General features: G+C 47.8%; 2 protein-coding genes across 2 annotated transcripts in view; both read right to left on the bottom strand.

Moving 5' to 3' along the window:
- Window positions 1-19, bottom strand: part of DSN1 (DSN1 component of MIS12 kinetochore complex) — a 3101-nt gene extending 3082 nt beyond the window's left edge. The window contains exon 1 of the mRNA XM_035888670.1: window positions 16-19. Coding sequence (XP_035744563.1) covers window positions 16-19 — 4 coding nt within the window. The remainder of the gene's footprint in view (window positions 1-15) is intronic.
- Window positions 20-176: 157 nt separating this feature from the next.
- The window catches only part of PBX4 (PBX homeobox 4), a 17190-nt gene continuing 6578 nt past the window's right edge, over window positions 177-10788 (bottom strand). The window contains exons 3-9 of the mRNA XM_035888669.1: window positions 4592-4833; window positions 4041-4231; window positions 3585-3720; window positions 2949-3105; window positions 2638-2744; window positions 1487-1573; window positions 177-1036 (exon numbers count right to left, since the gene is read on the bottom strand). Coding sequence (XP_035744562.1) covers window positions 944-1036; window positions 1487-1573; window positions 2638-2744; window positions 2949-3105; window positions 3585-3720; window positions 4041-4231; window positions 4592-4833 — 1013 coding nt within the window. The 3' untranslated portion in view covers window positions 177-943. The remainder of the gene's footprint in view (window positions 1037-1486; window positions 1574-2637; window positions 2745-2948; window positions 3106-3584; window positions 3721-4040; window positions 4232-4591; window positions 4834-10788) is intronic.

The following is a 10788-nucleotide window of genomic DNA, read 5'->3' as shown; positions in this document are numbered from 1 at the left end:
AAACCGGCGCCCGGCGCATGCGCAGAAGCCGCCTCGCCCTCTTCCCCCCCCCCCTCCCCGGTTTCCCGCCCTTCCCCTGAGGGAACCCGGCGCTCCCTCAGCCCCGCTGAGGAAAAGCAGTAAGGAGAGGGGAGGGGAGGGGGAAAGAAAAAGAAAAAAGGAAAAAAAAAAAAAAAAAAAGGCTTTGGAAGTTTATTATCTTTGATAAAATCTCAACTGAAAGGGGTGGACTCTGTGTTAACAGCTGGAGAAATGCACAAAACCCTCTTATCCATGGGGAAGTCAGGTGGTTCTGGTGGTGGTTTTCCTTCTTTTTTTTTTTTTTTTTTTTTTTCTAGACATTAAATTAGAATTACGTGGAATGACACAGGATGGAAGGTCCTACCCGAGAGCAAAGTCCAGTGAGAGTTTTGGTAAAGCAACGTTCTGATTAATTAGCTCAGAATGAATTCTAGTTAAGAAAAGCTTATTTTCCTATACAAAATTACAATACAGAGAACGCATACAATTACAATACAGGGGGTTTAACTGTTAGTAGCTATCAACTAGAACAGAAACTTCATAGTAAAAAACTTTATGGAAATTAAAATAAGTCAATTTTCTTAAGCTGTAAAACTTGAGACGAACGCCAAGTTCTAGAAGAGACACTTTCAGATTCTTACCATAAAATCCATATTTAAAAAAATGAATTTGGTTAGGAAAATGAAGCAAGTTCTTTTCAAACAATTTCACATCCCAATGGGCATAAGTCAAAAGAACTCAACTGCGTGAGGCTGAGAGGTAGAGAGGTATCGTTGTAATCACAATCTTCTATTGGTTCCAGGGGGGGGTTCTGAGGTAATTAGCTGTGTGTCAAGTTGTATAAACAATAGTATTGGCAAAAGAGCAACACTGACAAATTACACTAATGACCTCTTTCCTCTCATCAATAGGTCCTAAAAACTTAATTAGACGCATCCGAATTAACACTTCCAGGGTCTCCAGCAGGTGAAGTGATTGATGAAGGGGTGGTAGCATCCTGCCAGCTGCCATTAGCCTGAAGGGAGAGTAAACACAACATATCCTTGCATTAAACCTTTCAGAAGCTGCTTGCAGGCAACGTATGCCTTGACACCGTTTACGCCGCGCAAGGGACGGTGCTTTTGAAAGGAAATAACTACGGGTCGGCTCTGGCAAAGCACAGAATATCCCATAAAACCTCTTTCCCCACCCCTCCCCAGATTTTAGGGTGTTGCTCTTATTCCCGGTGCTCTAATTCCTTCGGATTAACCAAAGCGCGCAAATTTTCTGGTGAACGAAGCCAAAATTTAAAATGAAGCCTCTGGGAGGGAAAGGCTGGCGTATTTAACGACACCTTTTCCAGCTTTATTCCTATCCCCGCATCAGCGGTGTCGGGGGGAATAAAAGAATCAACATTTATTCACAGATCATTAACCAATCCCGGGCAGAATTCCGTGTTTCTTAGTAATACCTCAGCACATCTTACATCTATGCGCTGCGTCGTATACAAAGGATTCCCCACAATTGTGTCGTATCTTCCTGTCTGGTGTATGACATGATGTAAGGAATCCATCTAGAACAAGAGGCCGCAGAGCGAGAACAGCAAGGGGGGGAAAAAAAAAGTCAAGTTAACGAAACGCAGTAGTATGTGGTATGTATCTATCGAGCCAAAAATTCTTTGGGGGCAGATTTTCTTGCAGGAAAATGAGTTTTCTTTGCACAGTACTTGCTATCCACTGAGCTATAGCTAGCCCGTTCGTTAGCAAGCGGAATTAAAGCCTCGTGTTGTGCCGATCGCCTCTAGCTTTTATGGCGGAGGAACAGGTTTTATGCAGTTCAGATGGACTTAGAAGTTTGGTGGAAAGCTTAAAATGAGTTTAACAACGGCGTTAATCGCAAATCCTAAGCAAAGTTCTACTTCTATGGAACAAGACTGACTCTAAAATGAGAAAATGCGCATTTAATGTCAATTTAAAGGGACAGAACAATAGCAGTAGGTTTGAACTGGGGTCAACTGGTGGCTCAAGCCTGCGTCCGGTTGGGTTTTGAGTATCTCCAAGAACAGAGACTCCAAAACCTCCCCGGGAAACTCATTCATCCCATTTCAAGGACAGAGAAATGGGATTTTAACATTTATCCTACTGCTGAAAGCATGGTTTGGGGTTGGTTTGGTTTTTTTTCTCCTTACTGACCTGCGACTGCACATTGGCTCCCACCGGGGAGCTCTGGTAGGAAGTCAATGACTGCAAGTTTATAAACGAATCTCCGGAATTTGTCATCTTAAAAGAGCCAGAGGAAGCTGAAAAAAAAAAAATAAGGAGAAACCTGTTGATAAAAGTGGTCACAGAAAGAACTTTTTAAAAGCAATGAGGCACAGACTGACTCTAAAATGAGAAAATACGCATTTGATGTCAATTTAAAGGGACAGAACAATAGCAGTAGGTTTGAACTGGGGTCAACTGGTGGCTCAAGCCTGCGTCCAGTTGGGTTTTGAGTATCTCCAAGAACAGAGACTCCAAAACCTCCCCGGGAAACTCGTTCATCCCATTTCAAGGACAGAGAAATGGGATTTTAACATTTATCCTACTGCTGAAAGCATGGTTTGGGGTTGGTTTGGTTTTTTTTCTCCTTACTGACCTGCGACTGCACATTGGCTCCCACCGGGGAGCTCTGGTAGGAAGTCAATGACTGCAAGTTTATAAACGAATCTCCGGAATTTGTCATCTTAAAAGAGCCAGAGGAAGCTGAAAAAAAAAAAAAAATGAACGTGTTTTAATGAGAAGTAAAACCCCCAATGGTTCTTCAGCGAGTCTTACGTTCAATTAAGTTCAAAAGAAAAAGAAATCCCACAACCGTTTCAAACACCGGTATCCCGTGGCGCTAATTGTCCCAAGAAATAATTAAGGGGCTTTCAAGCAGAGAGACTCTTCGCCAGCACCCTCGCTCACCTGAATTTGGTGTAGACGGAGAATTTGCCTGGTTGCCTTGCGCCACGACATTAGTTGCGTCCACCGCTGTTTTTGCGGCGTAAATATTAGCTTCTTCTTGGAACTTCCCCATGTTTTTTTTGTATCGGATTCTTTTGTTACCAAACCAGTTGGAAACCTGGAGACAATACAGCGCTGTTAGCCTTTCATCAGATTATTGCGTTGTCCACTAAATTCGGAGGTTACCAGCCAAGGAGACATTCTAAACTAGGCTTCGAGCAGAAAATACCTGCTGCTAAACCGTTCATGGAACCACCCTTCCAGCCCCTGACAGCCCCAAGGGGAAGGAATTGTTCCCCATGGCCAACCTCACCCTGCCCTGGCACAACTTGAGGCCGCTGCCCCTCGTCCCAGCGCCCCTTCCCTGGGAGCAGAGCCCGACCCCCCCGGCTCCCCCCTCCTCTCAGGCACTTGGAGGCAGCCAGAAGGGCTCCCCTCTGCCCCTCTGCTCCAGGCTGAACCCCCCCAGAATAACCTAAATCCTATTTAAAGCACCGGTAGCTGGAGCCTGTTGCTAACTACAGGGAAAAAACCTCATTGTTCTTGAGGGAAAGGAAAAAAAAAAAAGTGACTTAATTCCAATAAACCACTTCATACCTGCGAAACGGTGATGCCACCTTTCTTCGCTAGCTCTTCTTTGGCCTCTTCACTGGGGTAAGGATTACTCAGATGTGAATAAAAATATTCATTCAGTACTTCTGTCGCCTGTTTGCTGAAGTTACGTCGCTTACGCCTGTGAAAACACCGGTTATTCCTATTTAAACCATGTTACAGAATGGATCGGCCGGAGCACCCCGTTGGCTTCTCTTTGCCTCTGAAATATGTTGGGTTTGAAGGAGAACGTTAAGAATTGAGCGGAATTAAATAGCCATTGACATCAAAGTACATAAGCAAGCAAAACGGGCAGCGAATTCTTAATATTTAAACCAGACCAACGCTGGGAGTGACCGACGGGAGGTTTCTTATGGTTTCTTACGCAAGCGCCAGCATCGAGCAACAAGCAGCAGCTCGGGCTTAAATGCCACCTCATCGCCGGCTGGGGTTTTCGCGTACCTTGCATCGAGAAAGCGGGAACGCAGGATCATTACTGCCTCGCACGTGCTCTGCTTCAGCTGCATCTGGATGGTGCTGAATTTCCCGTGGATTATGTTCACCATGCGCTCGATTTCTTTTGGCGAAATCGGTCTTGTCCTGCTCTGCTCCCGGAGCAGGTTCATAACGTGGGTGGTGAACTCGCTGCAGGCCTGCAAACGCACACATTTGTATCGACAAACAGTAAAAGACCCTGGAGTTCCTTTCCCCCACAAGAATATATATCCAAAAAAAACTTTAGAGGAGCTTCCATGTTTCAGCTTTACTCTATTTACCCTTAAAAAAACGGCAACAAAGATAAACGAGACATTTATTTTCTTTAGTTTGATGTCCGGTCCCTCTATCTTCACCTTACGTCTGCAACACTGAGGTAAGTTTCCAACTGGACTCGATATCCTCGCGTTCACCTGAATTCATTACACTTCCTGTTCTGTTCTCAAAACCGACACCAAAAGGAAAAAACGGTTATTTTTAATTGAGATGATAAAAACTCTTCCATGCAGAAAGATCACCTGTTCATATTTCTCTAGCTCAGAGTGGTATATCTGTCGGATCTGTGACAGCTTGGCCCTGTAGTCAGAGTGTTCAATGCTATTGTCATTTGGACAGCCACCTGATGTTGCTGCTACAGCCATCGGTCCTCCTCTTCCTCTTTTCTCGGGCCCGGAGACACCCTCTGCCAGCAACATGTTATCTAGTCTCATTAGCTGAGCATCTGGGGGATCTTCTTCCTGAATACCGCGAATACTTAACACTAGATAAATATAAAGAGGGAATCAAAAGATTATTTCCGACACAGGCAAAGAGCATCCACTTCAGTTCTGGCAAAGCATTTAAACGCCCTTTGGAGGTTTTAGCAGGTCTTGAGCTCAAAGGAAAAAAAAAAAAAAACAAATAAAAAAAATGGGGAGCGTTTACTAAATCATAGAATCACGGAATCGTTTGGGTTGGAAAGACCTTTAAGATCATCAAGCCCAACCGTTCTTCTAACCCTGCCATCCCACCACCAAACCATGTCCCTCAGCAACGAGGCAACACATCGTGACGAACAAGACACCGCTCAGAGGGAGGAACACCAAATTGTAGTGGGGAGCATTTATTGAGTCACAGAATCACGGAATCGTTTGGGTTGGAAAAGACCTTTAAGATCATCAAGCCCAACCGTTCTTCTAACCGTGCCATCCCACCACCAAACCATGTCCCTCAGCAACGAGGCAACACATCGCGACGAACCGGACACCGCTGAAATGGAGGAACACCAAATTGTAGTGGGGAGCATTTACTGAGTCATAGAATCATGGAATCGTTTGGGTTGGAAAGACCTTTAAGATCATCAAGCCCAACCGTTCTTCTAACCCTGCCATCCCACCACCAAACCATGTCCCTCAGCAACGAGGCAACACATCGTGACGAACAAGACACCGCTCAGAGGGAGGAACAGCAAACTTTACGGCGGGTTTGCCAGTGCAGGCAGATGATAAGACTGCTCGGGGTCGTACTCGTTTACGCGACATTCAGAAATTATTTTAGCAGCCTAGAAAATTCAGAATGAGCTTCTTCAAGAGCAGATTGCACCCATATTGGTCTCCTGTCCGGCCCTCGCCAGTGTTCAGCCCCAGCTTGCGCAGACAGACCACAGACAAAAGGCCTGAGCCACTGGGACAACCGCCATGCCGCTACATCCAGGGATGGAAACCAACACCCCACGAGCGTAAGATCCCGTCGGAATCCGTACACAAGGCGCGACTTTGACCTCGTCCGCTTTACCTGCCAAGGACACAGCTCTGCTACACAGCAGTGGGCTAGAAATCGAAGTCTTAACAGCGCTGAATTTTAAAAATCTATTAAAATCTCTTTAAAATCTCTCAAAATCTGAAACAACATGAAAAAAACGCACCAGGCGCCGCTTTCCTTAAGCTTAGGCTCAACAAACCCAGACTGCGGCCGTCTGCACCTCCAATTCTGCAAGTTTAAGTCCAAGCAAATTTATTTAGAAAACTTAGTTTCATAGAATCCCGGAATGGTTTGGGTTGGCAAAGCCCTTTCAGCTCCCCCAGCCCAACCGCCCCCCTACCCCTGCCATCCCACCCCCAAACCCTGGCCCTCAGCACCGCCTCTGCCCGGCTGTTAAATCCCCCCCGGGCTGGGGACTCGACCCCTTCCCTGGGCAGCCCCTTCCAGCCCCTGACAGCCCCAAGGGGAAGGAATTGTTCCCCATGGCCAACCTCACCCTGCCCTGGCACAACTTGAGGCCCTTTCCCTTCAGCCATGGTGGTGGTTTTGCTGACTCCCTTCCTTACTTCACCAAGAACAGAAAACTTTTGACAACGTATTACAAACTCCCTTTTCGAAACAGCACAAAAACTCAGGAGATGTTGAGTCAATATGAAAAAAAGCGCCAACAGCTTTTTGGCTTTTAATTTGATTTTGATCGCTACCCAGTTTTACTTTGAGAAACAGTTGATCTTGACTTTGCAGCGCCACGAACTTGAAGTGACCTTTCCAAATTGTAACCGGCAGGTTAGCGGGGTATTATGTTCCCTACCGAAGATAAAACACAAAGGATCTCTCGTCATGCAGAGGGTGAGGGCGGGAGAACAATTATACGCACAGAGACGTTAAACATACACGCTTATAATAATTCTCAGCATTTTGTAGGCAAAAGAATAGCTCATTTAAAAAAAAAAAAAAAAAACCAATAATAATTTTGAACCCACAGGCAGCCTGAGCTTACAATCACATCTCTGAACTTTGTATTTTGCAGGCTATACAGAAGTGACTACAGAATTCTGAAGAAAAGAGCGCTCTGGCGCGGCTGCAGACCTTCGCCCTGCCACAGCGATCCAAGTCTTCTCCGGGATAGCGCCGGTCTTCTTTACGAGCGGAAAAAGGTAAGGCAAAAGCAGCTGTAAGACAGCACATGAGTAACCGTGACCTCAGGCTACGACCACGACGAGGAAAGCGTTGACGGTTTGAAATGTTAGTGGCTTTTCTAACTCATTATGAATTAGAATTAAGATCTTTTTAAAGAAACAGCAGAGCATCTGCTGCGTGCGCCCGCTACCGAGCGAACCTCACAAGAAATAAAACACAGGGGAAAAAAAGGGGGGGGGGGCTTTTTATTCGTCGGTGAGGTTTTGGTTTTAAAAAGACCCAGCAGAGAGTTTGCCAGCGGCCATTTGCTCCTCAGCCTTTTCACGTTCAGCTGCTCGGGCTGGCAAGCATAAATTCAGGGGAACAGATATTTTGGTGTCACCTTGCTCATTTGACCGTGCCTCAAACGCCTTGTTATGCACATTACGATGCGTACCAGCGTACCTCACGTTGAAGTCGAGCTCCCAGCTGCAGCCTAATTTTATGTCACTTGTCTAATTATGGTAATTAGACATTAGTTATCATCAATTACACATGAGCTCATCTCAAGTTGACTGCTGAAAAGCCTGTACAAAGCACCTTTCCCAGTCAGGAGGGAAGATTCCGGTTGGCCAGCTCCTGTTGGTCGCAAGTAACTAGAGAGGACTTAACCATCATCAACATGATGGAAACTGCGTTTCCAACCTGGTAGTGCAAACTTTTATCAAATAATCTCTTCCAAAGGTGAACAGACCCACAAATCGATGGGTGCAAGAAGCTTGGTCTGTCCAACCCGCAGATGAGTTTAAAAATCATTGCCACAGATATAATTTTTAAATTTAAGATGTCATAGAATCACGGAATGTTTTGGGTTGGAAGGGACCCCGAGAGGTCACCCAGCCCCACCCCCCTGCCTCTTTTAGTTTAAAACCATTACCCCTCCCTTGCCGTATTGCTACAGGCCCTGCTAAAACATCTGTCCCTATCTTTCTAATAAGCCTACTTTAAGTACCGAAAGACCCACTCAGAGATAAGGTCTACTCAGAGCCGTCTTTCCTCCAAGCTGAATAACCCCAACTCTTTCAGGCTGCCCTCACAGGAGAGGTGTTGCACCCCTCTGATCATTTTTGTGGCCCTCCTCTGTACTTGTTCCAACAGGTCCATGTCCTTCTTGTGCTGAGGGCTCCAGAGCTGGACACAGTACTCCAGGTTAGGTCTCACTAGAGCAGAGTAGAGAGACGGAATCACCTTCCTTGATGTTCTGGCCATGCTTCTTCTTGATGCAGTCCAGAGTACGGTTGGCCTTCTGGGATGCCAGCGCACATTACTGGCTCATGTCCAGCTTTTCATCCACCAGTACCTCAAAGTCCTTCTCCACAGGGCTACTCTCAATGCCTTCATCCCCCAGCCTGCACTGATATTTTGGGGCTGCCCTGACCCAGGGGCAGGACCTTGCCCTTGGCCTTGTTGACCCTCATGAGGTTCCCATGACCCCCCCTCTCCAGCTTGGCCAGGTCTCTTTGAAACCTTTTGCTTCTCCTGGAACCTTTTGCAGCCAGTCCCAATTTCCAAGTACAAGAGCTGCAGTCGCTCACCGACCAACCCTCCAGAGCTGAGAATCTCAAACAACGGCGCAACGGGAGCACAAACCCATTGCAGCTGCAGCAACGCTGCGCCCACACCGGCTTCCGTGCGTTTCTGTGGACAATCTGGTAAAAACAATCCCAGAAGCACAGGCCAAACCACTGAGAATCATAGAATCATAGAATGGTTTGGGTTGGAAGGGACCCCGAGAGGTCACCCAGCCCCACCCCCCTGCAGGAACCCCTGTTTAACCTTGAACCAGAGCAGGTTGCCCACAGCCCCGGCCAACCTGGCCTTGGATGTTCCCAGGGATGGGGCCTCCACCACCGCCCTGGGCAACCCCTCCTGCTCTTTCCCACCCTCAGGGCCAAGGATTTCTGCCTTCCATCCAGGCGAAACCCGCCCTGCTTTGGTTTCAAACCATCCCCCCGTGGCCTGTCCCAGCCGGCCCTGCTCAAAAGATTGTCCCCGTCTTCCCTGGGGGCCCCCTTGAAGCCCTGAGCGGCCGCACTCAGGTCCCCCCGCAGCCCCCTCTGCTCCAGGCTGAACAAGCCCAGCTCCCTCAGCCTTTCCTCCTAGGGGAGATGCCCCAGGCCCCCCATCAGCTTGGTTGCCCTCCTCTGGGCTCTCCCCAGTAGCTCCTCCTCATTTTAGTAGCCCTCCTCTGGCCCCGCTCCAACACTTCCATGTCCTCCTTGTGCTGAGGGCTCCCCAGTTGGACGCAGGGCTCCAGGGGAGGTCTCCCCAGAGCAGAGCAGAGGGGCAGAATCCCCTCCCTCGATGCTGGCCACGCTTCTCCTGATGCAGCCCAGAGTACGGTTTGGTGAGGGTTTGGTCAGGCGCCTCTACCCTGCGAGCTTTCGGCGAGCTCTGTGTGTTGGGTGTCACCCATTTCCCCGTGCTTTCCTGAAAATTACACCCATGGGAGTTTGCGGTTTGCGCGGCTTCTGGAAGAACTGGATTTCCTCAAAGAAAAAGGATTCCAGAGGGCGGGAAAAAAAATTTAGGACAAGAAAAGAAAAAAAAAAAGCATCTCAGTCACCGCTGGCTTGTTCCACGTGCCTGTCCTTACACGCCGCTCATTACCTGCTGCCTCACAACGCTCCAAGGAGGACGCTGCTCCTGAAAGCCTTTTGGCCATCCAAATTTTGAAGTTCCCACCATGGCTGAAAAACGTGACAACCCTACTAAAGCGTGAAGAGGCTGGAGTTCCGGCATAACCAGTTGTGGCACAGCTGGTGTTTTAAGCCACGCTTTAGGAAGCCCTTGCGTAAGGGTAAAAACCCTTCGCACTTCAATCCTTCGCCTCAGCCCTTCACAATCCATCACTTTTACGGATGTTTAAGGAAAAAAAAAACAACCCTACGCTGGCTGAAAAGGCCTGGCGAGCTGCTCCTGTCAGAGGCAGCCATAGCCTAGCGTGCGCTCGCTGGCACGTCACCTGCCCGATATCCATCAAATATGTAAAATAATTATAGCAAGCAAAATGAAATTCCCATCATTTCTAATTAATCTTTAATTAAAATACATCACAACCTAAGGTGCCGAAGCCTCACTCAGGATGCAAATGCCATCATTACAATATATTTACATCTCATTAATTAAAGACTTGCAGTTCTGTAACGAACTGTACGAGATCACTGGTACCAAAATAAGCGAGAGGCGCTTTGCTTTCCTTCCCAGGTTTTATAGAATCATAGAATCATAGAATGTTTAGGGTTGGAAGGGACCACTAGTGGTCATCTAGTCCAACCCCCCTGCAGGAGCAGGGACACCGCTAACTAGATCAGGTTCCTCAGAGCCCCATCCAACCTGGCCTTGAATGTTCCCAGGGATGGGGCCTCCACCCCCTCTCTGGGCAACCTGTTCCAGGGTTTCACCACCTTCATTGTAAAAAATTTCTTCCTTACCTCTAGCCTGAACCTACCCTGTTCTAGTTTAAAACCATTTCCCCTTGTCCTAACACAGCTGGCCCTACTAAAAAGACGTTCCCCATCTTTCCTATAGGCCCCCTTTAGGTACTGGAAGGCCGCAATCAGGTCTCCCCGTAGCCTCCTTTTCTCCAGACTGAACAAGCCCAACTCTCTCAGCCTGTCCTCATAGGAGAGGTGCTCCAGCCCTCGGATCATTTTTGTAGCCCTCCTCTGGACCCGTTCCAACAGTTCCATGTCCTTCTTGTGCTGAGGGCTCCAGAGCTGGACGCAGTACTCCAGGTGAGGTCTCACCAGAGCTGAGTAGAGGGGCAGAATCACCTCCCTCGACCTGCTGGCCA

Source organism: Egretta garzetta, unplaced genomic scaffold, assembly GCF_000687185.1.
Source record: "Egretta garzetta isolate BGI_Z169 unplaced genomic scaffold, ASM68718v1 scaffold421, whole genome shotgun sequence".
Classification (NCBI taxonomy): domain Eukaryota; kingdom Metazoa; phylum Chordata; class Aves; order Pelecaniformes; family Ardeidae; genus Egretta; species Egretta garzetta.
Note: the sequence above shows the minus strand (reverse complement) of the source record. Positions and strands in the feature narration are given on the sequence as shown.